Below are 25,680 nucleotides of genomic sequence, written 5' to 3'. Positions count from 1 at the left end.
AGATTGGACCAGAAAAGAAACACCTCCCGTCACATAATTGTCAAAACACCAAACGCACAAAATAAAGAAAGAATATTAAAAGCAGTAAGGGAAAAAGGTCAAGTAACATATAAAGGCAGACCTATCAGAATCACACCAGACTTCTCGCCAGAAACTATGAAGGCCAGAAGATCCTGGACAGATGTCATACAGACCCTAGGAGAACACAAATGCCAGCCCAGGTTACTGTATCCTGCAAAACTCTCAATTAACATTGATGGAGAAACCAAGATATTCCATGACAAAACCAAATTTACACAATATCTTTCTACAAATCCAGCACTACAAAGGATAATAAAGGGTAAAGCCCAACATAAGGAGGCAAGCTATACCCTAGAAGAAGCAAGAAACTAATCGTCTTGGCAACAAAACAAAGAGAATGAAAGCACACAAACATAACCTCACATTTAAATATGAATATAACAGGAAGCAATAATCACTATTCCTTAATATCTGTCAACATCAATGGCCTCAACTCCCCAATAAAAAGACATAGATTAACAAACTGGATACGCAATGAGGACCCTGCATTCTGCTGCCTACAGGAAACACACCTCAGAGACAAAGACAGACACTACCTCAGAGTGAAAGGCTGGAAAACAACTTTCCAAGCAAATGGTCAGAAGAAGCAAGCTGGAGTAGCCATTCTAATATCAAATAAAATCAATTTTCAATTAAAAGTCATCAAAAAAGATAAAGAAGGACACTTCATATTCATCAAAGGAAAAATCCACCAAGATGAACTCTCAATCCTCATCTTTGATTGGTTTATATACAAGTGTGCAATTTCTAGGCTTGAAAGTAAAATGATGCTATCTGGTGCTGGATAGAGGAGCCTTATTTTTTTTTTTTTTTTTTTTGGTTCTTTTTTTCGGAGCTGGGGACCGAACCCAGGGCCTTGCGCTTCCTAGGTAAGCGCTCTACCACTGAGCTAAATCCCCAGGCCCGAGGAGCCTTATTTTTTATTATGGCAGCTTGCTATTTTTGTAACATGGTGATTTGGTTGAACACAATAAAGTACAGTAGTAACTGATCTCCCCCTCTTCCTGGATGAGTGAGGAGATGATTAAATGTTGATGTCAGCATCCATGAGCATATTCAGATGAGCTTCTGCTTCTGTTGAAAAGGATGCTGTGTTTGATTGTGGTCCGAAGCTTTGAAGCACTACTTGGCATCTCCTTCCTTGGAGGTCTCACTGTTTAAACATAACAGATTTGATAGCTTGTTGGTAAGGTGAGGTCCAGCTTGTCTCCACTAGGTCATCTTCATGTGAATCCGGTGGTTATACGGTTTTGTTCTAGGGATATTTCATTTTTTTAATAACGGTTTTAGCTGACATTCATGGAGAGAATGAATCCTTAGAACTGTGCCACTAGTGAAAGGAAATCCTGTCTAGAGTATGTTTCTTTACAAAGCTGTGATACACCATCCTTTGGGCCCTCTGCTGGAAAAGTAGAATCAAGTCTCAAATAATGCCTTTTAAATTGTATCCTCTAGTATTATAGATGTAGGACAGTACTGTATCATACCTCTGTGGATGTAAAATAGCTTGTACCTGCTTTATGATACGTAGTAGTGACCGTGCTTTATCAGAGCTGTTTTTAATGATGTTGCTCAGAATGTTTTCTTTCCAGATGATGATTGAGAAGCTAATTAAAAAAAAAATGGTGCCAGGTACCACAAGAGTAACAGAACTGTGCTGTTTTCTCGGGTTTTGTTTTTTTACTTTTTTTTTTTTTAATGGAGTGTGCTGGATGTCTCTACAGTTTTGTTCAGATGACTGCAGAACCTGGAAAAGCTGTTGCTGCTGTTGATGCATAACACACTGCTATTATTGGTCTTTTTATATAAATATAAATATATATATACAGATATATAATTTGAATTTTTTGAAACTTTACCTGTGCTGTCAACTTTCGAAAAAAGTATCCCCGTTTACTGTGTTGAGTTGGCACTGTACAGAAATTAACAGCCATATTGGTCTAGAAATGTTGAACTTAAGTTTTTTCCATTTGTACAGGGGTAACACACTGTATTAAATATGTAAGGTCTTATATACGTGGGTTTGATTACAAAAACTAATAAAGTATTCTCTAAATTAAAAAAAAAAGATATAATTAAATACCTCCTTGGATTGGTCCTTCTAAATGGAATAGACACATATGATAATTAATTACATAGGTGCCAGACAATTACATGTGGCCACATAGGAAAATTGTCTCTAGCTTGGTCATTCATTTATTAAAAATAGGACATTAAAATTAGGTTAGATTAAAATTGACAAAAGACACAAAAGTTTTGGCCATCCTCGTGATTTCTAAAAGTTAAGTAGAAATGTATGTTTATCATTTAAGATTAAGTATATTTTTTTACCTTTTTACTCTAATAAGTTAAAATAATATTACCCTTTAAAAGCTAATCTTTTTATTTTATGTTATATATAGCTGAGGGAAAATAAAAGTAGAGAGCAGATAAAGCAAGGAACTGTATAAAAGTGCAGAGCAAAAGATGGCATCTTCAGGACAGGACCCAGATGTATTACCTCAGCCTGTAGCTCTGGGGACAAACCCCACCTCAGACTTGAGTGAGACAGTGTCACAGAATAGAGCTCAAAACTTTATTAATTCCTTTTCTGATAAAAACGTAGAATGGTTATACACTCCTGGTGCATTCACACTGACTCTAAGCACCTTTTGGTGAGGTAGGGTGTGTTCATCATTTCTTTTTTTTTTTTTTTATTAACTTGAGTATTTCTTATATACATTTCGAGTGTTATTCCCTTTCCCGGTTTCCGGGCAAACATCCCCCTCCCCCCTCCCCTTCCCTATGGGTGTTCCCCTCCCAACCCTCCCCCCATTGCCGCCCTCCCCCCATAGTCTAGTTCACTGGGGGTTCAGTCTTAGCAGGACCCAGGGCTTCCCCTTCCACTGGTGCTCTTACTAGGATATTCATTGCTACCTATGGGGTCAGAGTCCAGGGTCAGTCCATGTATAGTATTTAGGTAGTGGCTTAGTCCCTGGAAGCTCTGGTTGCTTGGCATTGTTGTACTTTTGGGGTCTCGAGCCCCTTCAAGCTCTTCCAGTTCTTTCTCTGATTCCTTCAACGGGGGTCCTATTCTCAAATCAGTGGTTTGCTGCTGGCATTCGCCTCTGTATTTGCTGTATTCTGGCTGTGTCTCTCAGGAGCGATCTACATCCGGCTCCTGTCGGTCTGCACTTCTTTGCTTCATCCATCTTGTCTAATTGGGTGGCTGTATATGTATAGGCCACATGTGGGGCAGGCTCTGAATGGGTGTTCCTTCAGTCTCTGTTTTAATCTTTGCCTCTCTCTTCCCTGCCAAGGGTATTCTTGTTCCCCTTTTAGAGAAGGAGTGAAACATTCACATTTTGATCATCCGTCTTGAGTTTCCTTTGTTCTAGGGATCTAGGGTAATTCAAGCATTTGGGCTAATAGCCACTTATCAATGAGTGCATCCCATGTATGTCTTTATGTGATTGGGTTAGCTCACTCAGGATGATATTTTCCAGTTCCAACATTTGCCTAGGAATTTCATAAAGCCGTTGTTTTTGATAGCTGAGTAATATTCCATTGTGTAGATGTACCACATTTTCTGTATCCATTCCTCTGTTGAAGGGCATCTGGGTTCTTTCCAGTTTCTGGCTATTATAAATAAGGCTGCGATGAACATAGTGGAGCACATGTCTTTTTTATATGTTGGGGCATCTTTTGGGTATATGCCCAAGAGAGGTATAGCTGGATCCTCAGGCAGTTCAATGTCCAATTTTCTGAGGAACCTCCAGACTGATTTCCAGAATGGTTGTACCAGTCTGCAATCCCACCAACAATGGAGGAGTGTTCCTCTTTCTCCACATCCTTGCCAGCATCTGCTGTCACCTGAGTTTTTGATCTTAGCCATTCTCACTGGTGTGAGGTGAAATCTCAGGGTTGTTTTGATTTGCATTTCCCTTATGACTAAAGATGTTGAACATTTCTTTAGGTGTTTCTCAGCCATTTGGCATTCCTCAGCTGTGAATTCTTTGTTTAGCTCTGAACCCCATTTTTTAATAGGGTTATTTGTCTCCCTGCGGTCTAACTTCTTGAGTTCTGTGTATATTTTGGATATAAGGCCTCTATCTGTTGTAGGATTGGTAAAGATCTTTTCCCAATCTGTTGGTTGCCGTTTTGTCCTAACCACAGTGTCCTTTGCCTTACAGAAGCTTTGCAGTTTTATGAGATCCCATTTGTCGATTCTTGATCTTAGAGCATAAGCCATTGGTGTTTTGTTCAGGAAATTTTTTCCAGTGCCCATGTGTTCCAGATGCTTCCCTAGTTTTTCTTCTATTAGTTTGAGTGTGTCTGGTTAGATGTGGAGGTCCTTGATCCACTTGGACTTAAGCTTTGTACAGGGTGATAAGCATGGATCGATCTGCATTCTTCTACATGTTGACCTCCAGTTGAACCAGCACCATTTGCTGAAAATGCTATCTTTTTTTCCATTGGATGGTTTTGGCTCCTTTGTCAAAAATCAAGTGACCATAGGTGTGTGGGTTCATTTCTGGGTCTTCAATTCTATTCCATTGGTCTATCTGTCTGTCTCTGTACCAATACCATGCAGTTTTTATCACTATTGCTCTGTAGTACTGCTTGAGTTCAGGGATAGTGATTCCCCCTGAAGTCCTTTTATTGTTGAGGATAGTTTTAGCTATCCTGGGTTTTTCGTTATTCCAGATGAATTTGCAAATTGTTCTGTCTAACTCTTTGAAGAATTGGATTGGTATTTTGATGGGGATTGCATTGAATCTGTAGATTGCTTTTGGTAAAATGGCCATTTTTACTATATTAATCCTGCCAATCCATGAGCATGGGAGATCTTTCCATCTTCTGAGATCTTCTTCAATTTCCTTCTTCAGTGTCTTGAACTTCTTATTGTACAGATCTTTTACTTGCTTTGTTAAAGTCACACCGAGGTACTTTATATTATTTGGGTCTATTATGAAGGGTGTCGTTTCCCTAATTTCTTTCTCGGCTTGTTCCTCTTTTGTGTAGAGGAAGGCTACTGATTTATTTGAGTTAATTTTATACCCAGCCACTTTGCTGAAGTTGTTTATCAGCTTTAGTAGTTCTCTGGTGGAACTTTTGGGATCACTTAAATAAACTATCATATCATCTGCAAATAGTGATATTTTGACTTCTTCTTTTCCGATCTGTATCCCCTTGACCTCCTTTTGTTGTCTGATTGCTCTTGCTAGAACTTCAAGAACTATTATGAATAAGTAGGGAGAGAGTGGTCAGCCTTGTCTAGTCCCTGATTTTAGTGGGATTGCTTCAAGTTTCTCTCCATTTAGTTTAATGTTAGCAACTGGTTTGCTGTATATGGCTTTTACTATGTTTAGGTATGGGCCTTGAATTCCTATTCTTTCCAGGACTTTTATCATGAAGGGGTGTTGAATTTTGTCAAATGCTTTCTCAGCATCTAATGAAATGATCATGTGGTTTTGTTCTTTCAGTTTGTTTATATAATGGATCACGTTGATGGTTTTCCGTATATTAAACCATCCCTGCATGCCTGGGATGAAGCCTACTTGATCATTGTGGATGATTGTTTTGATGTGCTCTTGGATTCGGTTTGCCAGAATTTAATTGAGTATTTTTGTGTCGATATTCATAAGGGAAATTGGTCTGAAGTTCCCTTTCTTTGTTGGGTCTTTGTGTTTTAGGTATAAGAGTAATTGTGGCTTCATAGAAGGAGTTCGGTAGTGCTCCATCTGTTTCAATTTTGTGGAATAGTTTGGATAATATTGGTAGGAGATCTTCTAAGAAGGTTTGATAGAGTTCTGCACTAAACCCGTCTGGACCTGGGCTCTTTTTGGTTGGGAGACCTTTAATGACTGCTTCTATTTCCTTAGGAGTTATGGGGTTGTTATCTGGTTTATCTGTTCCTGATTTAACTTCGGTACCTGGTATCTGTCTAGGAAATTGTCCATTTCCTGCAGATTTTCAAGTTTTGTTGAATATAGGCTTTTATAGTAAGATCTGATGATTTTTTTAATTTCCTCTGAATCTGTAGGTATGTCTCCCTTTTCATTTCTGATTTTGTTAATTTGGACACACTCTCTGGGTCCTCTCGTTAGTCTGGCTAAGGGTTTATCTATCTTGTTGATTTTCTCAAAGAACCAACTTTTGGTTCTGTTGATTCTTTCTATGGTCCTTTTTGTTTCTACTTGGTTGATTTCAGCTCTGAGTTTGATTATTTCCTGCCTTCTACTCCTCCTGGGTGTATTTGCTTCTTTTTGCTCTAGAGCTTTTAGGTGTGCTGTCAAGCTGCTGACATATGCTCTCTCCTGTTTCTTTCTGCAGGCACTCAGCGCTATGAGTTTTCCTCTTAGCACAGCTTTCATTGTGTCCCATAAGTTTGGGTATGTTGTACCTTTATTTTCATTAAATTCTAAAAAGTTTTTAATTTCTTTCTTTATTTCTTCCTTGACCAGGTTATCATTGAGTAGAGCATTGTTCAATTTCCACATATATGTGGGCATTCTTCCCTTATTGTTATTGAAGACCAGTTTTAGGCCGTGGTGGTCCGATAGCACGCATGGGATTATTTCTATCTTTCTGTACCTGTTGAGGCCCGTTTTTTGACCAATTATATGGTCAATTTTGGAGAAAGTACCATGAGGAGCTGAGAAGAAGGTATATCCTTTTGCTTTAGGATAGAATGTCCTATAAATATCCGTTAAGTCCATTTGGCTCATGACTTCTCTTAGTCTGTCTACATCTCTGTTCAATTTCTGTTTCCATGATCTGTCCATTGATGAGAGTGGGGTGTTGAAATCTCCCACTATTATTGTGTGAGGTGCAATGTGTGTTTTGAGCTTTAGTAAGGTTTCTTTTACATATGTAGTTGCCCTTGTATTTGGGGCATAGATATTTAGGATTGAGAGTTCATCTTTGTGGATTTTTCCTTTGATGAATATGAAGTGTCCTTCCTTATCTTTTTTGATGACTTTTAATTGAAAATTGATTTTATTTGATATTAGAATGGCTACTCCAGCTTGCTTCTTCTGACCATTTGCTTGGAAATTTGTTTTCCTGCCTTTCAGTTTGAGGTAGTGTCTGTCTTTGTCTCTGAGGTGTGTTTCCTGTAGGCAGCAGAATGCAGGGTCCTCGTTGCGTATCCAGTTTGTTAATCTATGTCTTTTTATTGGGGAGTTGAGGCCATTGATGTTGACAGATATTAAGGAATAGTGATTATTGCTTCCTGTTATATTCATATTTAAATGTGAGGTTATGTTTGTGTGCTTTTCTTCTCTTTGTTTTGTTGCCAAGACGATTAGTTTCTTGCTTCTTCTAGGGTATAGCTTGCCTCCTTATGTTGGGCTTTACCATTTATTATCCTTTGTAGTGCTGGATTTGTAGAAAGATATTGTGCAAATTTGGTTTTGTCATGGAATATCTTGGTTTCTCCATCTATGTTAATTGAGAGTTTTGCAGGATACAGTAACCTGTGCTGGCATTTGTGTTCTCTTAGGGTCTGTATGACATCTGTCCAGGATCTTCTGGCCTTCATAGTTTCTGGCGAAAAGTCTGGTGTGATTCTGATAGGTCTGCCTTTATATGTTACTTGACCTTTTTCCCTACTGCTTTTAATATTCTTTCTTTATTTTGTGCGTTTGGTGTTTTGACAATTATGTGACGGGAGGTGTTTCTTTTCTGGTCCAATCTATTTGGAGTTCTGTAGGCTTCTTGTATGCCTATGGGTATCTCTGTTTTTAGGTTAGGGAAGTTTTCTTCTATGATTTTGTTGAAGATATTTACTGGTCCTTTGAGCTGGGAGTCTTCACTCTCTTCTATACCTACTATCCTTAGGTTTGATCTTCTCATTGAGTCCTGGATTTCCTGTATGTTTTGGACCAGTAGCTTTTTCCGCTTTACATTATCTTTGACAGTTGAGTCAATGATTTCTATGGAATCTTCTGCTCCTGAGATTCTCTCTTCCATCTCTTGTATTCTGTTGGTGAAGCTTGTATCTACAGCTCCTTGTCTCTTCTTTTGGTTTTCTATATCCAGGGTTGTTTCCATGTGTTCTTTCTTGATTGCTTCTATTTCCATTTTTAATTCCTTCAACTGTTTGATTGTGTTTTCCTGGAATTCTTTCAGGGATTTTTGCGATTCCTCTCTGTAGTCTTCTACTTGTTTATTAATGTTTTCCTGTGTTTCTCTAAGGGAGTTCTTCATGTCTTTCTTGAAGTCCTCCAGCATCATGATCAAATATGATTTTGAAACTAGATCTTGCTTTTCTGGTGTGTTTGGATATTCCATGTTTATTTTGGTGGGAGAATTGGGCTCCGATGATGCCATGTAGTCTTGGTTTCTGTTGCTTGGGTTCCTGCGCTTGCCTCTCGCCATTAGATTATCTCTAGTGTTACTTTGTTCTGCTATTTCTGACAGTGGCTAGACTGTCCTATAAGCCTGTGTGTCAGGAGTCCTGTAGACCTGTTTTCCTGTTTTCTTTCAGCCAGTTATGGGGACAGAGTGTTCTGCTTTCAGGCGTGTAGTTTTTCCTCTCTACAGGTCTTCAGCTGTTCCTGTGGGCCTGTGTCTTGAGTTCACCAGGCAGGTCACTTGCAGCAGGAAAGTTGGTCTTACCTGTGGTCCCGAGGCTCAAGTTCGCTCTCGGGGTACTCCCCACGAGCTCTCTGCAGCTGCAGCAACCAGGAAGGTCTGCGCCGCCCTTTCCGGGAGCTACCGTGCACTAGCGTTCCAGATGGCGTTTGGTGTTTTCCTCTGGCGTCCGAGATGTGTGTTCAGAGTGCAGTCTCTTCTGGTTTCCCAGGCGTGTCTGCCTCTCTGAAGGTTTAGCTCTCCCTCCCATGGGATTTGGGTGCAGAGAACTTTTATCCGGTCTGTTTCCTTCAGGTTCCGGCGGTGTCTCAGGCGCAGGGGTCCTGCTGCTCCTGGGGCCTCCCCTACGGGAACCCAGAGGCCTTATACAGTTTCCTCTTGGCCAGGGATGTGGGCAGGGGTGGGCAGTGCTGGTGGTCTTCTCCGCTCTGCAGCCTCGGGAGTGCCCACCTGGCCAGGCGGTGAGGTCTCTCTCCCACGGGGTTTGGGAGCAGAGAGCTGCTGCGGGCCGGGATCCGCGGTCAAATTATTTTCTAATTGGTCTTGTGATTTTTGTCTATTTATGTCTGTTTATATCTTTTTTAAATTCTTTTTTATATCATTATTTTTATTGCATTTTTCAAATTTACCTTTTAAACATTATCCCATTTCTGGTTTTCCCTCCAGAAACACGCTATCCCACCCCACCCTTCCACCCCCCCACCCATTTCTATGACGGTGCTCCCTTACCCACCTACTCCCTCCCACATCCCCACCCTGACATTCCCCTATATTGAGGCATTGAGCGTATACACGGCAAGGCCATCCTCTGCTACATTTGGGCTGGAGCCGGGGTTCATCCCTGTGTTCTCTTGGGTTGGTTGTTTAGTCCCTGGGAGCTTTGAGAGGTCTGGTTGGTTGATATTATGTTGTTCTTATGGGGTTGCAAACCCCTTCAGCTACTTCAATCCTTTCTCTAAGTCCTCCATTGTGAACCCTGTTCTCAGTTCAATGGTTGGTGGTAAGCATCTGCCTCTGTATCTGCAGAGCAGAGCCTCTCGGCAGATAGCTATATCAGGCTCCTGTCAGCTTGCACTTCTTGGCATTCACAATATTGTCTGAGTTTGGTGGCTGTATATAGGATGCATCCCCATGTGGTGCAGTCTCTGGATGGCCTTTCAGTCTCTGCTCCACAGTTTGTCTTCTTTTTCCTCCTGTGAGTATTTTTGTTCCCCCTTTTAAGAAGGTCTGAAGCATCCAAACTTCAGTCTTCCTTCTTCTTGAGCTTTATGCAGTCTGTAAATTGTATCTTGGGTATTCCGAGTTTTTGGCCTAATATCCACTTATCAGTGAGTGCACACCATGTGTGTTTTTTTTGTGATTGGGTTACCTCACTCAGGATGATATTTTCCAGTTCATTCCACTTGCCTAAGAATTTCATAAAGTCATTGTTTTTAATAGCTGAGTAGTACTCCATTGTGTAAATGCATCACATTTTCTATATCTATTCTTCTGTTGAAGGACATCTGGGTTCTTTCCAGTTTTGGGCTATTGCAAATAAGGTTGTTATGAACATAGTGGTGCATGTTTCTTTGTTATATGTTGGAGCATCATTTGGGTGTATGCCCAGGACTGGTATAGCTGGGGCCTCAGGTAGTACTATGTTCAATTTTCTGAGGAACTACCAGACTGATTTCCAGAGTGGTTGTACCAGTTTGCAATCCCACCAATGATGGGAGAGTGTCCCTCTTTCTCCACATCCTTGCCAGCATCTGCTGTCACCTGAGTTTTTTATCTTAGCCATTCTGAGTGGTGTGAGGTGGAATCTCAGGGTTGTTTTGATTTTCATTTCCCTTATGACTAAAGATGTTGAACATTTCTTTAGATGTTTCTCAGCCATTCGGCATTCCTCAGCTGTGAATTCTTTGTTTGGTTTTGAACCCTATTTTTTTAATAGGGTGATTTGGCTCTCTGGAGTCTAACTTCTTGAGTTCTTTGTATATTTTGGATATTAGCCCTCTATCAGATGTAGGGTTGGTAAAGATCTTTTCCCAATCTGCTGTCCTAACGACAGTGTTCTTTGACTTACAGAAGCTTTGCAGTTTTTTGAGGTCCCATTTGTCAATTCTTGATCTTAGAACACCCCATTGGTGTTCTATTCAGGATTTTTTCCCCTGTGCCCATGTGTTCGAGGCTCTTGCCCACTTTCTTGTCTATTAGTTTCTGTGTATATTATCTCCACATACTTGTGGCTCTCCAACCATCATGTTTTGCTTTCTATTTTTTTAAATATTCCATGTATGTGAGTACACTGTAGCTGTCTTCAGACACACTAGAAGAGAGCATCAGATCCCATTACAGATGGCTGTGAACCACCATGTGTTCGCTGGGAATTGAACTCAGGACCTCTGGAAGAGCAGTCAGTGCTCTTAACCACTGAGCCATCTCTCCAGCCCTGCTTTCTAATTTCGAAGTTCAATCTTTTATATCTATTAAGACCTATTTTCTGACTGCCATCCATTGAGATTCCTTCTGTGTCCTTCTCATCTTCATTCACATCACTTCTGCCATTGGCAGGCCCAATTTTACTGTGCGCATTTGTGCACACACATGTACATATGTACATGCAAGCAGTCATGTGTGTTGAGATGCACACACATGCGCATGTGATATTTTCCTTAGATGTCTACACCTTGTTTTTAGAGACAGGTTTTCTTATTGGCTGTGGTTTGTGGGTTTGACTTTACTGGTTCTCTGGAAATGCCAGAGATCCTCTAATCTCTGCCCACCAGCACTGGAGTCTGGAGTGCACTGCTTTATTGGTGACTTTAATGTGTGTTCTGGGGACTGAACTCATGTCCTCATGCTCACATGAAAAGCACATCACCAGCTACGCTATCTTCCTAGCTGACTGTTGCCCAGTATTTAGAGAGTGCGATGCTTTTCAACCTTCCTCACGCTGTGGCCCTTCAATACAGTTCTTCAGGCTGTGGTGACCCCCAACCATAAAATTATTTCATTGCTTCTTCATAACTGTAATTTTCCTACTGTTATGAATAGTATAAATATGCATATATGATATGCAGGATATCTGACATATGACCTCTGTGAAAGAGTTATTTGACTCTCAAAGGGGTCACAACCCACAGGTTGAGAACCATTGAGATAGACTCTTACAAATTATAAATGACTTCTCCATTCCTTTGTCTCTGTAAATGTCCCCCTTCATTTTAGTATCTCCCATTCATTGAGAAAATAATGAATACAGATTCTTAATTTGTTTTGAAAACTTGAAGTGTGATTCTTATCTGTCTGTCCTCTCCTCTGAGAACACTTTCACCTTGGTCCCATAGAAACATGACATGAATTCTTTTTATTTTTACCCCATTTCTACCTTCTCCTAGGGATTCGGCAATTACTATTTTCATTGTAAAGCCTTTCTCCAAGATTTAAACGTGAAGTGTCTCTCTGTCCTTTGACTTCCAGCTATTTCCCATGATGCACCCACTACTTTCATTATTAGGAGAGAAAGAATGATGTAATCTTTTTATACCTTCTGTAACACTGTGCCTAGAACACAAATGTACTCGCAGTACATATAAAGCAAAAGTTTATATTTAAAACTTAGATTTCCTCTGTGAGGATACTCTGGTCGTTCCTATCAACTATTGTTTAAAAGCTCATTATCCCTCATGACAGAAAGTATCAGCATTCTTTAATCTTGCAGTACCTACAAGGATTTTATAAGCTGGAAACTTCAGTGATTTCCAGCATGAGGTACCTATATATGAAATTGCACTATTATTCTTTTATTACAAGGACACATGCACATTTGAAACTTCATTTTAAATCAGTCATTCTTTCAGTATTTCACATTAAGGGAAATTGGGGAAAATAAAATCCATGGTGTTTTTGATTTGTGCCTTGTTTTTAAGCTATTGGGAAATGGTAGCGTGGTAAACCATGTGAGTTTAGCTTGGTATAAGCTAGCTCTTTGATCAGTTATTCGCTCTATGGCTTTAAACTAACAGATATTCCATGGGGACCATTTAAGAGCCTGGAGAGAAGTGTCCAGTAAGGTTACTGCTCATATTTCTTCAAAAACTGCAGGAACTATAATTGCAGAGGTAGATTTATGTCATACAGCACCCCATCATTGAGTCATTTTCCATTGGTTATGATTTAAAATTTCTTTTCCTTGGAGAAGTGAAATAATCTAGCACTTAGGTCTCAGAGAGTGGATAATGTCACTTAGCAATATACCTCCCTATGAAGACCTTTGGATGGCTAGAATTTACCGTTAATGCTCGATGTAAATGGAATAATACACTGAGAGTATTGACTTCTAAATGTCTTTTGTTCTTTCAAGGTGGTTTCCAGAAGTGCAGAATATTTATTACCAAGGCAATAAAAAAAAGCAATTGCCAACTGGCGACAGCAGCGCCAAATTGGAGTCTTTTTTCAACTGTGCTGCTACACTCATGACCTTACAGCTGCAGGACCTCATTCTCGTCTCCATGCAAGACTTCACAGACCTCATCGCCCAACCTCCCGTAAGTCCAGCTCAGCTAGCGACTGTGCCTTTGACTGGGGTGCCCTTTCAGAAAGGAAACTGACAAGGTAGCTTTTCTGACGAAACAGCAGAATGTGAATCTTCAGACCTATTACATTTACATGCTAAAAGGTTAGGTCAACTTGCATAGTTTGGATAAGATTATCATCGAAACAGTGAGGATTTGGACAAATCCTTGGGGGACCAATTGAGTTTTGAAGGCTTCGGTATAGCTTGCTTTGAGGAGTTCCTTTTATCTCTGCAAGGAGAGTGTTTCCTAAACCCTGAACAATGCCTTGAAATCAATGTGCTTGGCTCTCCAGTTAACCTCTAGGTCCTGTAAAACAGTACTAAGTCATACTGAGGATGACAGTCACTCCTTCAGTCTTTCTAGTAGGATCTTCTCTTGTTTAAGTGTCTCAGGTACAAGAGAAAGTATTGTTTCATGTATTTAATTGGGGCTGGCATAATTTTTATTCACAGCAATTGATCTCTATTTCTATGTATACCTATGATTATTTTATTTGTTTTTATAGGAATCAATTAGAGCTTTTGAGCATCCAGGTTTCATCATGAGGCTGGTTCTTGATAAAAAGGCCGTTAAATTTGAACCTGAATTTACTGACTACATAGATATCCTTGTAAATGTTTATGAAATCATGATTAAGGCTGTCAGCTTTGTGCCAAGAGTTGAGACGAAATTGTATTCCAAGTGGGTAAGTAGCAAGGACATTCTGATTGCCACCCTGGAAGCTCACCACCATCACACCTTAAATCCCATCTTAGCCTCTTTTAGAAGCATCACTAGCCTGGGTTTTGGAGTGACTATTTTTAATTTTTATATTAAAAAAGAGACATAATAGGGTTTTATATATTTCTAAATGATTTCTTTTTATATGTATATGTGTGTATCTTATATGTAATTCATGACTTGGTTTCGTGCTAGTTAATTTTACATCAACTTGACACAAGCTAGAGTCCTCTGAGAGAAGGGAGTCCCAACTGAGAAAATACCTCCATAATATCAGTCTGTAGGGCATTTTTGTAATTAGTGATTGATGGTGACACCTTTGGCCTGATGGTCCTGGGATCTGTAAAAAAGCAGACTGAGCAAGCCACAGGGAGCAAGCCAGTGAACAGCACCGCTCTATTTCTTCTGCCTCAGCTCCTGCCTCTAAGTTCCTATCCTCTTCAGTTCCTGCCTTGATGTCCTTCGATGTGGAAGTACAAACAAAATAAACCCTTTTTTCCTTTTTTGCTTCTGGTCATGGTGTTACATCACAGCAATAGAAGTCTTAGCTGGACAAGTTTAGATTGCTTAACATTTTGATTATGAAAATATGCATTGGCTATTCTTTTCTGAGAGACAGAAAGGAAGTGGATCTGGATGGGAAAGGAAGTATGGAGGGACTGGGAAGAGTCAAGAAAAAAGGAAACTATGTTCAAATTATATTGTATGAGAAAAGAATCTGTGTTTAATAACAGGGAGAAAGAATAAAAAATAAATTATGCATTGGGAGGACAATCCCCTTTAGTGGTTCCAATTTTTTTTACTTTATTTTCTTGGAATTTTATTATTTTTCATGCAAAAGAAGTTGGACACTTTTGATGGCCCTTTCTACTTATTCATTAGGTTTTTTGTTTTTACATATACTAATTCTTTTCCATTGTGAATTTAGAATTTACTAATTCTAAATTTCCATTCAGAATTCTACTGTGTGTGGTTCTGCTGATGGTAGAACCCTGCCCATGGTGGCTAATACTTCTGGAGTCTTTCCCTTTTCACTATGGGACAGACATAGGACCTCAGGACATCTCCATGGCTGCTGCCTAGGTTGACTTCTCTGGAATTTGGTAATCATTTGAAAGCTCTGGAAGGCTTAGCTTTGACTGAATAATTTTTGACTTAACGATATTTTGGACACACTAGTTGTATGCTTATCCAAATTGGAGACAAGAATTCTGATAGTGGACTGTTAAGGCTACTATTTCTCTCTCTCTTAGACAAATTCCTCAGTCCCCCTCACCCCACCAAAGGTTCTGTCTCCTTTAAGTTTTGTCAAGATATGTGTCCTGAGAGTGCTACTTTGCTCTACTTTGATACTTTGTCTTCTGACAGTCACACTCAGCCACCCGTCCCCTCCTTGCTGTGGAGTCAGCAAATCTTTGACCACAAAGACGATTGAAGTCTATAAGCTCATGTAAGCACACAATGGCCTTTTTAAATTTGTTTTTCCCATCTTGACTCCATAGATGACCCCCCCAACTTTGATTCCTCACCATACATTAGAAGAACCAAATTTAGTAATTTTCTTTCATATTCACGTATTCTAAAATAGTTCTGTGTATCAGTTCTTCATATCACCACATTTCAGAGTCTGTCAAAAATCACTGCTTGCTTTGTCTGTGCATAACCCCAATTCATTTATCATATTTATTCCTAATACTTTACCTTTTTTTCAAGAACAGAAAATATCAAGGTAGCTTATGAAACACACTGATAGAGGCAGTTAATAAGATAAGAATTACCAAGCTCCAAGTACTGATTAGAATTGTGCAAATGAACTTTATTGCTATGATTTTATGGTTATAAAAGACGACTCTACTCTTCCTGGTGTCTACAGTAAAGAGTAGATGCAATGAGTTTAAATTAGTATGAAAATATGTAATCTAGACTTTCAAGAAAAGAATACTTGTTTTGAGTCAGAGCTAGGGCTTGCATGGGACATTGTCTATGGGGTAATGGTTTTGTCAACCTTACTTGGTCACATTTTAAAAATAAAAATTAGGGAGTTCATCATGATCACCACCCCTAGATGTCTCTAGGTGATTTGAGGTTCAGCCAGATTTTGAAATATATTATAAGACTAGTTTGAATAAAATAATTACATAGCGTCTCATTGACCTTTGGCAGTAAATGCAGAAGCAGATTCATATTTCTGTTCATTATTATATTTGATAGGAGGAGAATATAGATTAAAATACACTTTTATTTCCCATGGAAGGCAAACTGGTAAGGGCTGCTGTACCGTGAGTCCAAGCTCATAACTGTCTCATGGTCTAATTTGATATTCTTTGAACACCTGAGGTATCACATAAAATATCATTTTTCTTAACTCTCAATGGGCACTAATTAAATTTAATATTAGAAACTTTCTAAGGTGATTCTTAGTCTGAAAATCTAATTATGTCTAGAAAGATAGCTCTATTTTAGAAATTAGACAAGCTGCTAAAAATGTAAGAAACTGTCTATGAATAGTATTAATGACCTTCACATGAGAACTCATAAATCCACAGTCCATTGTGTGGAGTGTAGTATTTTAAAAGCTGTTTTGTAAAAGAGACAATACCAAGTGTCTACTGAGCCCCATAATGAGGGGCTGATGGAGGGGGTAACATTCAGTAGTGTTCCTATAAGGGATCTAGCTTTAAGACAGCTGAGTTTCTGAAGTGCCCAGCAGGAGTAGCAGGCGACCACTCACTGGGTACCTAAGGTGATGAGATCAATGCCAGTGTCAAAGAATACTCACCACAGACTGCGATTTCTATTCATTACAGGTTTGAAATGCCTTCTTCTAGATGGCTGAGCACTGATGTTTGTAGAAGTTACCTTGCAGATTATAAGCTGTGCCAATGCATTTATTCATCCTCTTACTTACAAGTGGAAGGAGTCCTTTGACTTTCATCTGCTCATCTAAAACTGTTGTCTTGTGCATTCTTGCTCATGTTATTCTAGCCATGGCAGCAGAATAGGAATTTGGCAACTAAGGACCAGCATCAAAGGCCACCTGAGGAGCGGGAGTGGCAGTGTTTCTTTGGTTTCCTTCTCCACAGAGAGAACAGACTCTGTGTTTGAGGAGGGTGGTGGTGGGACTCTGCTCCAGCATGTGCAGGCCAAAGCCAGCCTAGGAAAGCTAGCACAGTGGTATGTGGGCTCTTCTGTTTGGTGGCCTAGGTTTTATTTTGCATGTATTTTCAAATGACCACTTGCCCAACTGTACTGAAAAACAAAAACAAAACAAACCAACAAAACGAATCACCAGCTAGCCCTTATGGAAAACAATTACACAAAGCCTACAGTTTACAACACTCTTCAGGTTAGACTGAGCACATTTCTATAGATTTGAGATTAGTACATTTCAACAGCTTATGTATAGAAAGGGCAATATAGTAAGATTGACACTTTCAGGGAGATAATATAGTGGGGTTAATTTAGCTGAAGGTACATGAAATAACATCATTTTCCTCCTCTGCTCAGGAAAGCAAATCCAAGCCAACCACCTTGAAGCCCATAATTCTGGATGAAATTATAGATGCTCATAAAGAAAAGATTAGGGAGGTGGTTTTACGAGAGAGTGTGGCGCCAACAGAGCACCTCAAAATGTATGACAAATATCAGTTCTTGATTACTAGACAAGCTGAGCAAGATATTGAAGAGTTCCTGACTCAAAGTCAGAACTATGAGAGACTAATAGAGGAAATTCGCAAATACCAAAAGCTGGGAGAAGAAATACAGTACACATCTCGAAAGGTACATTGCCCTTTTCATATGACTTTTGATGGAAGAGAATGGCCCGTCTCAGGTGTATTAATATCTAGTGTTACAGTCCACAGTAAGAAAAACAAAACAACAGGAGCATGCCCCCTGAACTGGTGACACTTGTCAAGCGTAGTGTGGGCCTCAGTGTCAGGCAGCTACGACACATTATAGTCCTTGTGCTCACATGCGTGAGATGCCAGTGTAAGGTGAAAAAAAATGTAAGAAATACGAAGAGGAAGAAGCATAAGTACCAAATTTCCTCCCATTTCCAACAACCTGACTTAAATTTCATGTTGACAAATCTTTTGGAAAGGACAGTAATAACACCAAAATGTAGTTACCTCCATTACTAAAGATATGAGGACCATAAACATCCTCTCTTGGCCTTTTAATCGAAAACATTCTTCAAATTCCCTGCCATGCCCATGTATTACTTTTTAAATACAGAACAAATGAAATATTTGAAACTCATCTTACGGCTGTGTGTGGAGGTACACACCTTAGTGCCAGCATTCAGGAAGCAGGAAGACCACAGGTTCATGGTCAGCTAGTCTGGACTGCAAAGCAAGACGATGTCTAAAAACAAAACAAAGCAATTATTAAATGAAGTTACTTTTTTTTCTCCATCTTTATTAAGTTGGGTATTTCTTATTTACATTTCAATTGTTATTACCTTTCCCAGTTTCCATGTCAACATCCCCCTAACCCCTCCCCCTCCCCATGAAGTTACTTTCTATTCAGTTACCAATAACCTAATTTCCTAAACTTTTAAAATCCATTATTATTATTACAAAATAGATTTCAAGATAACAAACTTCAAGGATATTTACCCATAAGATGGTTGCAAAATACAAAATATTTGCGGCAGGAAATGGGGGAGGGGTGGGGAGGTCAGTCATTAGAAACTACCCCAGCCTCACATGTGAATTTGTTATCTTCCTTTTGTTTTTTGAGACGGGATCTTGCCCTTAGCTCAGTTTGCCATGGGACTCCCTATGTAGCCCAGGCTGGCCTCAAATTTATCCACTCTTCCTGACTGTGTTGCCCAAGCGTATGGAGTTATATACCTGAACCACCATGCCTGGTTCAACAATTTAAAACCAAAACCCAAAACAATCTCAAAACCTGACCTTGCACACACAAATCAGCATCAGGAGAACGGAAGAGTGAAGAGAGCCTCTTACTTATGCTTATTCCAATTCATGCTTCTTAAATCTTTTTCACTCTGTAGACTGTTCGTCTGGGAATGTTTGAGATGCACTGTGAGGAACTGATCAGATCCTTGGTGAAGCGGGCAGATATCATCTGTGGGAAACTGATAGCCAAGATGTTCCGAGATCACCAGGAAGTAAACACAATGTACGAGAGTGCCATGGTTATCGTTGCATTCTAGGAGTGGCCCTAGGGTCACCAGGCAATGGAAGTGGGTCGAACAGTGTCCCAGGGATTTCAAAGAAAGGGTTATGCTAAACCTATTTCTTCATGGAGACATTTCGTGATGCCATGTCATGGTGCTTTCTTTCACACATGTGCCTTCCCAAGCGTCTACCTTGGTTAATGAGCTTCCATTCTTTTGCACAAGTCAGGTGGACTTTAACTTAATCCTTGGAAATTTGTGTAATGCATACATAAATTAGTTTTCAGAGTAGATGTGTATAGGAGCTGTGGGTGGATTCTAAGGAGTCATGCTGTCAAATTCAAACTTTCTCATACTATCATTATTCTTTAATGCTGGGAGCTGAAGCAGCCCAGGGGGAAGAGCATCCTCAGGACAAGACTTGGTCTTGTGAGAGAGTAGGGTTGTGTTCTATAATAAAATATGCCTATCTTGACTTTAAGTTACTGAGGCCAGAAGCTGCAGGCCTCTAGAGCTATTAACACTTGTTGGTAACAGCAGGGTGATTAGGTGAGGGATTTATTTTAGCACTCTCTTCACTGGCCCGTTTGATTAACTCTTTGTGTACCAGAGAGGAAGGAAAGGAAAAGAATCAAAATGCTTTATACAGGCAAATATGCAAAGCACACATACATTTACACACCCACACTTTGAACAGGCCAAACCATCTGTTTCAGTCAACTCCATAAGTATTCGTGCATGCTTATATATAACACATTTACCTACACTTGTACATACAGACAAAATATACATTTGAATGGATGGATGGGTGGGTGGGTAGGTGACACAGAGTCCCCCCAAGCCAAACTATCCAACCAACAACTTTCTTTCTTTTCTCTGGCCTTTTTATACCTTCTTAGACAAAACTTTCTTTAGAAAATTTCCTCCTAGACGAGATATTGCATAAAACAGGAGTTACAGAAGCCTGCTGATATCAAGCTCAAAGTTGTATTTCATTCTAATATTCACTGTAGGTTCAAAGCAACAGCTTTTACATGGCCTTGCCTTATCACAGTGCACACCTGTTGCTATATCCCTAGATTTAAATGGTTTTCCTTGAACACGAATTTGTTCCAAGCCTATTTCACTTTTTTGTGTTATTATGAAAGCTCAATATATTTCTTATTATGCAACCCTTCCTTACTATATAAGGAGTGGGCACTTTCTACTTTTTTTTTTTTTTTCGGAGCTGGGAACCGAACCCAGGGCCTTGCGCTTGCTAGGCAAGCGCTCTACCACTGAGCTAAATCCCCAACCCCCACTTTCTATTCTTGATTCTAACTTTATTATGTCTGTCTGTCTAGCAAAGCAATTAAAAGTATCTCGTAAAACTTCCTTCCTGAAATTATTTGAATCACATCAGGTATTCTATAGAATCATTCATACAAACAGCATTAATTCATGAAAGTTTATCTTTATGATGATCTGCAGGAAATCTGATCAATAGGATGCGCTAATGCCCAGGGGTTGCTATATTGATTTAAGAACAATAGGAAAGGCATATGAGCTGCAAAAGGCAATCCTGACATGTAGTCACCTTGGGCCCTGCCATTGAGTTTGCTCATTGCAGACTATGCAAAAGTGGAGGGCCACCTCCTGTTAGCCTTAGCCTATCCTAGATGGGTCCTAACACTTTAACGCCTTGGCAGGTGGTTATTTTTGTAGAGACTTTTAAATTATTTTAAAATATGTGCTTATTTGTGTATATGAGTGCTTTGTTTGCATGTATGCCTGCATATCAGAAGAGGGCATCAGATTCCATTATAGATGATTGTGAGCCACCATGTATTGGTTGCTGGGATTTGAACTCAGGGCCTCACTGGCATACAGAGGGTGCAGCAAAATGGTTGCAGGAGCCCTTGGACAGGGATGGCTCAGCTGCTTTGTCCACATCTCTACCTCACTAGGAAGCTCTCTAAAGTGGCATCACCTATTCTCTCTTCAATCTGCCTGACCGCTCCACTCCACGGTCTCTTTAGTTCTTTCTTGGATATTTTATTTATGTTTCAAATGTTATCCCTTTCCTGGTTTTCCCTCTGCAAACATTCCATCCCCTCTCTCTCTGCTTCTATGAGGATGCTCCCCCACCCTTCTGTGTTCTTTATGGCACACCTACCCTTCCTTCTCTGTTGATTCTGCCACTGAGGTTTGCAAACATGTTCAAAATGCTTATTCCTCTTCCAGCCCCACCTTTGGCTCAGCATGGTCCACATGCTCTTCACCAGCCAATTTTTGTAATGATCACTCCCCCTGAGGTTCCTTACCTCCGAACTTCTTTCTTCCCACCCTGTGTTCGTTCATTATTTTTACTGTTCACAAGGCAGGTACCAGACATCTCCGAGCTACAGGCCTGATTGTAACCTCTCCCTGTACACACAGTTAGTTACTCCTTCTTTGTTTCATCTCCTAGAATGGCCACAGGAGCCTCCCCTTGAAGGAACCATCTCCATTATCTGACCGTGAGCTGCTTGGGGGTCATTTAATGCAGTAGCTTGGACGATGACACGTGATCATTAAATTTATATGGAGCAAATAAGTAAATTAACACAAATCTGTATTTAATTCCTTAGACATCACATAGATGAATCATAATCTCTTTTTGATGCAATGGAAGATTAAATAATAAATACTGTTGGGGTAAAATTAAATCACAGATTTGTAAGACCAGTTATTTTGCTGTTTCAGGTTATGCGAGGAGTTTGAGAAGATAGCTGAAAAGGCTCTGAGTACGCCTCCAAACACAGCCGAGCTCATGGAGATGAAGGTATTGTTGACGAGTCTGTGTCAGTGTATGGACCCAACTGTCTCAATAATGCAGAGAAACAGAGCACTCTGCTGAAGGTTTCATTCACAAGCCTGCAGTCTGGTGCTTCAGGCTGGCCTCTCCTGGATGCTCCTTCCGGCCTCTGTGTGGTCACTCGACTAGGCTACCTGTTATAGTGCACTCTGTTTGTTTAGCTTGCTCTCAGTTGAGTTGACAGGTGTAAATATTCTTTGGCAATTGACTCTGCTCCATTTGTCTCTCAAGCTCCAGGAGGCTCCCGGTGCCGGTTCCCTGGCAGAGTAGACACTTGTGCGTGCCTATTGTATAAGTGCTTTTCTGCTGGTGTCACACTAGTTAATATCTCACTGACCAAATGAGGTCAGAGCGAGAGGACACAATGGAGCATGGTCACTGGAAAGCGTTTGAGTCACAAACGCAGGCATTTAACGGGATGTTCTTGAGAACAGTGCTCACAGTAATTACCAGCATGCTAGCATACGTTGGCCAGAACAGGTCAGGGTAACCTGAGACGTACATTTACTCCTCATTTTAATCAACAGGTATTCAGTCTGTGAGCACTGTTTCCTTCTGTGTCTGAAAAGACTGTGTTCTACAATGCACTAACACCTTCTGTGACACTTGGCTCAGATGTTTCCCGCATCAAAGCATTTTCACATTGGTTATTTTTCTAGTTACTTCTTTTATGTTTAATTCTATCTAAAAGCAGACAAAGTAATATAAAATAACTAACGGCTGCTCCATTTTATGCTCTTTTTGTTCCTGTAACACCTATCTTTTGTGGGATATGGGATTTTTTTAAAAATAGAATTCCCCAAATCTAAATTAGAACCTTTTACATTTAGTTTAAGATATTTAAGATATTTAACTGAACCTGCCAACATGTAAACTCATTCAAAATTCTGTATGTATGAAAATTATAAAAATGAATTCAAATGGTTACATCTACATATTCTTCAAATTATTGCTTAAACAGAATTTATTAAAATTATCGAAACTAAATTTTACATTTATTTTTATTTTGCTCAGAGAGCTATGCTATCTTTAAAGTCTTTCTTTTCTTTGAAGTGGTCTGTGTTTGGGTGGAGTTTTAAGTGTGTGAGCACTTTTGCATACTTGTACAGACTTCAAGAGGCATATTTACATTTTGTTAACTGTCATTGGCCATCAGGTACTTCTGTGGCTGGAAATAGATAATCACTGGGCCTTTCTCTTTGTTAGAAAAGAACTCATATGGAAAGAGGAGTTATGCAGACTATCATCTGCTTATCTTCCTGGATGTTACTGACTCAAAATACTTGGGGTTATTCAATCTGGGTTTCTATTGCATATAACAATTCTTAACAAACTTAGAAAGTAAGACTCATTGTTTGTTGCTTAAGATATCTCTGTGTTTTAAAAAGTTTATTCCAATAAGGATGAACCAGATGGTAAATGTAGTCAATACAGAAAGCACTCATTTAATATAGATAAGGAGAAACAGAAACCCAGTCACTGGGCTCTATAGGAAACTGATTAGCCAAATTAAAAAATACATAGTTTGACTAGACATTTATTACTTATGAAAATTATAGTTTCTAAATCAATCCATTGCGTATGCACTGGGACATGGTTGGTTGTGTATTTCTGTCTTACAGCCGTACATTCTAGACTTATTCTGAACTCTCTGCTACTTAATCAGTGTTCTTTCCCATGCAAGTGAGGTGGTTTGGTGACAAGCTTTGACTAGGTAGCCTTTCTTCCTTCAGTTGATTTGGGCAGTTGACTAGAGCCCAGAAAGTCCCAGTGGGATCCAGGTTCAATTTAAAACAATTCTCCTGGGATTAGGGTGATGGCTCAGCTCTTGAGAATACATACTGCTCCTGGAGAGGACCTGAGTTTGGTTCCCAGCACTCACTCTGGGTTGCGGGCAACCATTGATAACTCCAACTCCAGAAGATCTGAGACCCTTTTCTGGCCTCTACGAGCAACTGCACTCGCGTGACTTTAATCTTCCCTCACCCCTATGCACACACTTAAAAATAAGAATAAATCTTTAAAAATGAGTGCCCTACATTGGTGCTCTGCTGCAGCCCTGTTCAGACCCTCGCCTGTGCTTCCTCTGCCTGCATTTTTCCACGTGTCACACACATCTCACTGCCTCTTCTACATGTGTTTGTGGAAAGCTACTGTTCATGTCTGGCTGCCTTAGACATGCTGCAAGCAGCAGCAGCAGGGCTCTGGATGCAGCACTGTCCATGTCAAGAGTTTGTGTTTGCACTTGTTTGATTAACAACCACCTCTCTCATTAGATGGCAAACGCCATGATGGTAAAAGCTGTGTCCACCTCATGGTCAATTCATTGACAGCACTTGGCAAATGTGTCAGGAACATCTGGTGGCCCAGAGCATAATACTAAAAGGAGAAGTGAAATCACTCAGGTGGTGTCTGCTTTTGTCATCCAGGGATGCACAGCATTCCCCCTGGCCTTCCATTGCTGTGTGTGTGTAAAAGATAGAGTGTGTGTGTGTGTGTGTAAATGATAGAGTGTGTGTGTAAAAGAGAGTGTGTGTTTGTGTGTAAAAGATAGTGTGTGTGTAAAAGATAGAGCATATGTGTGTGTATAAAAGATAGAGTGTGTGTGTGTAAAAGATAGAGTGTGTATGTGTGTGTGTAAAAGATAGAGTGTGTATGTGTGTGTGTGTAAAAGATAGAGTGTGTATATGTGTGTGTGAGAGAGTGTGTGTATGTGTGAATGTGTGCACACTCGTGTGCATGTATATGTGCAAGTATGCATGTGTGTATATGTGATTGTGTATGTGTGCATGTATGTATGTGTGTATGTGTGTGTGAATATGTGTGTGCATATATGGGCTTGTGTGCATGTGTATTGTTAAGTATCTTCTCACTTTTTTTTCGCTTGTTTTAGTGACGTGGGTGGGCATTGAGAAGTAAGTTGTGTGGGGGTCCCCAGATCTGAGTCACACTTTTCTGATGCGCCTGTGTGTATTTCTGCAGTATATTTCACAGGGCATATTTGGTAAGAGTTCTCCCTTACAATGCTGCTTCTAACCTTTGCTTTCTTGCAGGCTCACATTCAGAAAGTGGAGACAACTGACATGTTGGACCTGGGACAGAGATTAGTGGATTCTAAAAACTGCCTGGCCTTCCTCATCGAATGTGTCAACTTTTCTCCTGCAGACATCAGACTAAATAACAGTGTTTTCCAGTGGTATGGCAGAATGGGAGAGATTTTTGACGAGCACAGAAAAATCATTAAGGACAAAACAGAACAGTATCAAGAAGGCCTTAAGGTTGGCATTGTAGAATTTTCATAGTGCTCTCATTTTCTTTTGCAAGTGTCTGGATTTTTAACTCTTTGCATAGTGTTACAGACTTCTTTGTTACACAGGCGCCCTGCTTTTTCACATGGGTCCCCCACATTGTACCTCCCTCCCCCATAATCTCAGAAGAGAGTACACATGCTGGGTCTCTTCTGATGGAGGATTAGGGAATGAGTCAAGAATGCCCTGATTGATGTGGGATCATTTCTTGATTTTTTTAAAGGTAAAATGAAGAAAATGTTGGAAAACATTGCCCATAAGTGACCATTAATAAGACATTATTTATCATGTGCAGTTTATGGTACTAACCTCTGGGTTCTTTTCCTTGTTTGTTTTGATTTTTTTTATTTATTGTTCCAACACCAAGATCTCTGGCTGATATGTTTTCTATATCTCCTAGTCACTCTGGCTTGAACATAGTGCCCTGACCTAACGTTTTTTTCTAGT

General features: G+C 39.9%; 1 protein-coding gene across 1 annotated transcript in view; it reads left to right on the top strand.

The window, feature by feature from the left end:
• Positions 1 to 25,680, top strand: part of Dnah7 (dynein, axonemal, heavy chain 7) — a 305,586-nt gene that overhangs the window by 31,168 nt on the left and 248,738 nt on the right. The window contains 6 exon segments of the mRNA NM_001419550.1: positions 13,010 to 13,193; positions 13,729 to 13,908; positions 17,451 to 17,723; positions 18,964 to 19,091; positions 21,814 to 21,892; positions 24,979 to 25,203. Of these exon segments, the coding sequence (NP_001406479.1) occupies positions 13,010 to 13,193; positions 13,729 to 13,908; positions 17,451 to 17,723; positions 18,964 to 19,091; positions 21,814 to 21,892; positions 24,979 to 25,203 (1,069 nt within the window).

This window comes from Rattus norvegicus, chromosome 9 (genome assembly GCF_021556685.1).
Source record: "Rattus norvegicus strain SHRSP/BbbUtx chromosome 9, alternate assembly SHRSP_T2T, whole genome shotgun sequence".
NCBI lineage: Eukaryota > Metazoa > Chordata > Mammalia > Rodentia > Muridae > Rattus > Rattus norvegicus.
The sequence above is the reverse complement of the archived record's forward strand: the minus strand, read 5'-3'. Positions and strand labels throughout refer to the sequence as shown.